Source organism: Plasmodium gonderi (genome assembly GCF_002157705.1).
Source record: "Plasmodium gonderi DNA, contig: Pgo-contig_179, whole genome shotgun sequence".
NCBI classification, from domain to species: domain Eukaryota; phylum Apicomplexa; class Aconoidasida; order Haemosporida; family Plasmodiidae; genus Plasmodium; species Plasmodium gonderi.
Genome location: NW_021629097.1, coordinates 2,963 through 7,690, shown reverse-complemented (window position 1 = coordinate 7,690; position 4,728 = coordinate 2,963). Strand labels below are relative to the sequence as shown.

General features: G+C 19.7%; 1 protein-coding gene across 1 annotated transcript; it reads right to left on the bottom strand.

Annotated features, from left to right (window-relative positions):
- Positions 1–1,864: 1,864 nt before the first annotated feature.
- PGO_001665 (variable surface protein) lies at positions 1,865–3,050 on the bottom strand (the record flags this gene model as incomplete). The annotated part of the gene is made up of 3 exons (XM_028690989.1): positions 1,865–2,032; positions 2,144–2,893; positions 3,024–3,050. The coding sequence occupies 3 exons, from the start codon at positions 3,048–3,050 to the stop codon at positions 1,865–1,867; spliced, it is 945 nt and encodes a 314-aa protein (XP_028546790.1).
- Positions 3,051–4,728: the final 1,678 nt, after the last annotated feature.

Genomic DNA, 4,728 nt, shown 5'->3' with positions numbered 1-4,728 from the left:
AAAAGGAAAAATTTTATCAAATAGAAATGTATTACAAGGAAACTAAAGCTACTTTTAATGAGAATCATAAATATTCCGTATTAAATGTATTTATTGAAGATATAAACAAAAACATCAAAAAAGGTATTGAAAGAACTAGAAATTCTGAAGACTAACAAAAAGTAAAAGAAGTTATAATTGATATAAAAAATAGTAAAATAAAAGGAAAAGTTATGTTATCGCAAGTTAGAAACGCATTGAATAGTATTAAAACAAAAAAAAGGAGAAGGATACATTATTTGTATCATTATACAATGAGCACTTAAATAATTATAACAATGTAAAATATTTTATGCATGGTTCCGATAATATAATTAATATCAGAGAAGGTCTATTAGGCAAAATATAGTGTTTAATAAATTATTCTAAAAATGAAATTATTAAATTAGAAAAAAAGTATATAATATATTTAATGCACATGTTATTGATAAATCATCTGATAACCAAAGGAAATTTCTAGCTGATATAGGAGAACAAAATGAGAAATTATATGGAAAACAAGTTCTGAAATGATTTCATGTAAAAAATAACTTGAATGAATGTATCTTGAACAATCATAACAATCGTACTGAGTATAAAAATGGATATCGTTCTAAAGCAGGTGGAAACATGACAATGATTTTATATTTAGGAACAGTTATTTGTGTTTAACTATCATTTATGTTAACTCATTAATACCATTTCAGGTTAATCATGGGAATATGTTAGGAAATAAAATTTTAAATATGCCATTTGAGCGTAATAATACATAAAATAAAGATAAAAAAAAAAATCATAAATGATTTCTCTTATATATAATGATGATTCATGAGACAAAATATATTTATTACCATATAATAATAGAAATATAGCATAAAAATTACAAGAAATATGAAAATAATAAAAAAAAATATATTATATATCCACAATACGAAAAACCATGAATCAAAATAATAATTTATCAAATAAAGATATCACAAAAAATATTAAAATTATATACAGGCAAAAATAATTATAAAATAGAAGAAAATATTATATCAATAATATAAGAAAAATATTTTTTTTAGTTACCTAATAAATATAATATGTTAAAATATGTTATTAATATATCATAAGCATAATATATAGAAACAAGAAAGTAAAAAATTATCACAAATAAAAAACCTAATATATAAATGATACTATATTAAATATAATAACAAAACATCAACTAATGCGAATAAGTTAAGAATAATATATATGCCAGAATATATAAATAAACCCTTCAAATATATAATAAACCATGTAAACATAAGCATAGTTAATAAACACGAATCATAAAACACCAAAATCCTAAAACCTAAACCAAAAATCCAAACATATAAACCATAATCCCTGATGCCTAACACTCGAACGCATAAACCTGAAAATTGAACCATAAACTCCTAGACGTAAAAAAATTAAACATAAATCTATAATAATACGTAATTATAAATACATGAACATAAAAGTAAATCCCGAAACCTAAAACTGTAAAGTGAACTCTGAATCCATAACCCCCCAAACCTGAAACCATTAACTCTAAATCTACAATTATACCTGATCTAAAAACTTTGCGATAAACCCGAAACCTTGAACCCTAAAACACAAAAATAAGAAAAAAAATTTAATTGATGATCCTTAGGTATAAATTCAAATATAGCATAATAATTCACTGAAATAATATTTTGTTAAATTGACATATTATTATTTTATATTGTATATGAATTTTTTTTTTCACATAATCTTTTGATAGAAAAATTCTGAAAATATTTTGATTTCATTATTCTATATGAGCTTATAAAAATAATTTTAATGAAATACATAATTAATTTTCAATATAATGGGAATTATATAAGACATTATAATTATTATTCCAATGAATTTTTTTATATATTTCTGAGATTTCCGATTTACTCCATTCTTTTTTGAGATCAAGACACTTATTTTTTATCTTTTTTATTCCAAGATGTAAGCATGAATTATATGGAAGGAACTAATTTGTAAAGGAAAATATTTTGTATTAAAAATATATTAATATTATAATTTGTTTTTCTTTTATTTTAAATATTATTATACAATTATATATATCAACATAACATTTAACCTTATAAATTATAAATAATAAAGCAGGTATTATTAGTATTAGATACGATGATATTATAGCAGTTTTTGATGTATTAATATGAGCAGATGGTATTATTATATTTTCAAAAATTTCACAAGGTAATGCTTTGCATTTAATTTTATCACATGATTGTGATATATCCAATACATTGTATTCATTTTTATAACTTTCTAATATTTCACAAAAATCTTTATACCCATTATTCTCACATATGTTATGTCCGCGCATGTATATATCAGCACATTCATCTGCACAATCACATCTACTTTTATTTTCACAAAATGTAAAAGTATTATATTTTATATCATTAAGTTTATTGCTCATATCACATATATCAGTTATTATTTCCAATTCCTTATCAAATATGACATCTAGAAAAGAATCTACTAAGTATGTAAAATATCCACCAACTTTGTACACTCTAATTATTTCCTTATAGAAATCTTTGATGTAATTACTATGTTTCTTGGCTTTTAAGTGATTCTTGTATATCCAATAATAAAGGTATTTAAAGTGATTTTTATCGGGGACTTTATGAATATCGCTTAATATATTATATAAATATTTCATCGCTTGAGTGCATAAATTGACTTTTTCCTTTATATTAACAGTATTGAATTTTTTATCAAACGTCAGACAAATTTTATTCCAAAGTTCCTCATAATGAACCGTACTATTTTTATCCATAATTCCTTGGTATTCCGGAAAAGCAGTAAATAATGAATTAAACTAAAAAAATATATATACCACTATTTAAATAAATACATTAATCTAAGAATTATTTTATATTAAATATATACAAATGGGAATTTTAAAGAATTTTAATATGGTAATGTTCATAACAAGAATTAAGAATTACATGTTCTTTACGCCCATTTGATGACATTATACTATATAAGCGTTGAAAAAATATACGATAATAAAATATATTGGCACATAAATATTCACATTCAAATTAAGAAAAATAATGCATGTAAATATGTGCTTTGTTATATTTTTTATTTTCGTACAAATCTTTAATTAATTAGAGTTCTCATCAATTACATTTCAATATAAACAATAATAGTAATAATTTTTGAAAAACAATACATTTTATATGTATAGTAATAAGAAAAAATTATATAAATATATTATAAAAAAAATTTGTCACTGGCAAATAAAATATATTACAAAAGGATAAGGTTTTTTATAATTATTATATAATTTATTTATCACATATATAAAAAAAATTATATAATGCTAATAAATCACATTACCTTTAATATATAGATACGTAATTTTCTTTTTTTATATATCTAATATCATAAAATATATAATTCAATAGGAAAAATAGGAAATTCAGTTATAATAAGCTTACTTGAATTGGTATTTATTTCATTCACATATATAAGAAATTAAGATAATCTTATTATATAATATATTTAATAAAAAAGAATAACACATATATGAGACATCCGTTGGGGGTGTAGAGTTCATGGATTTTATTAAAGGGATTCTATTTTCCTATTGGTTCATTTACAGGATGTATTAATTTTTATAAGCATGTATTTTTTATAAATATTATATTTAATGTTTTACAATATATTATTCTCATGTTAATATATTTAAAATAGTGAATTTTTTTTATTTTTATCGATGTATAATTTTATAATTTTATTAATATTTGATATGAATATGATAAATAAATTTTTTTTTGTTTTTATTATTCATAACATATTCTTATATTTTTTTTGAGGTCTTATATTTTTATAGGATATATTATTAGTTTTATGATTTCAGATAATATTATTATACTATAAAGCTTATATATATTAATTTTTTTTATACCAAAAGTTATTTGATATATATAGGAAATGTTTATATTAGTTTTCATTTTTTATACCTTATTAATACTGGTATATTTTATATATATATAATCATTTCATATTTACAGAATATATTAATCTTTTTTTTTATTGAATATTAAATGACAATTATAATTTTGTATAATATATGAATTCAATGAAAGAATTTACATTTATTGTGCATTAATTATAATCTTATATTTTTCTAAGAATTTGTATGAGGAAAAGTACATATTTAATGGTATTATAATATTATTACAATTATGCTATTTTTATATATGTTATATATTATGCATGTACTCATTTTCATGCATTTTTTTTATACGATTTATGTTATTATATTTTGCATTAGGCTTATGCAACAGTATTAATAAATTTAAATAAATCCTCATTCATAAGATTGTACTATATATATATATATATGTATATGTTAAATTATCATTTCATATTATAAAACTATATAATTTTTTTTCTTGGTTTTTTTGAACGTATAATATTCTTAATATTTAATTTTTATACTAATTTTTAATTTTTTTTTCTAGTTATTATTTAGAAAACATATATATGCATATTATTTACAAACAACAATTAGAATAGAATAATGCTACTTAACTATTTTAATTTATATTTAGTTCATATTGAACACATAATTACAATCATTAAAATTTAAAGTTATCATAGAATAATATTAATATAAAATATTACATTATCCCTTAATGT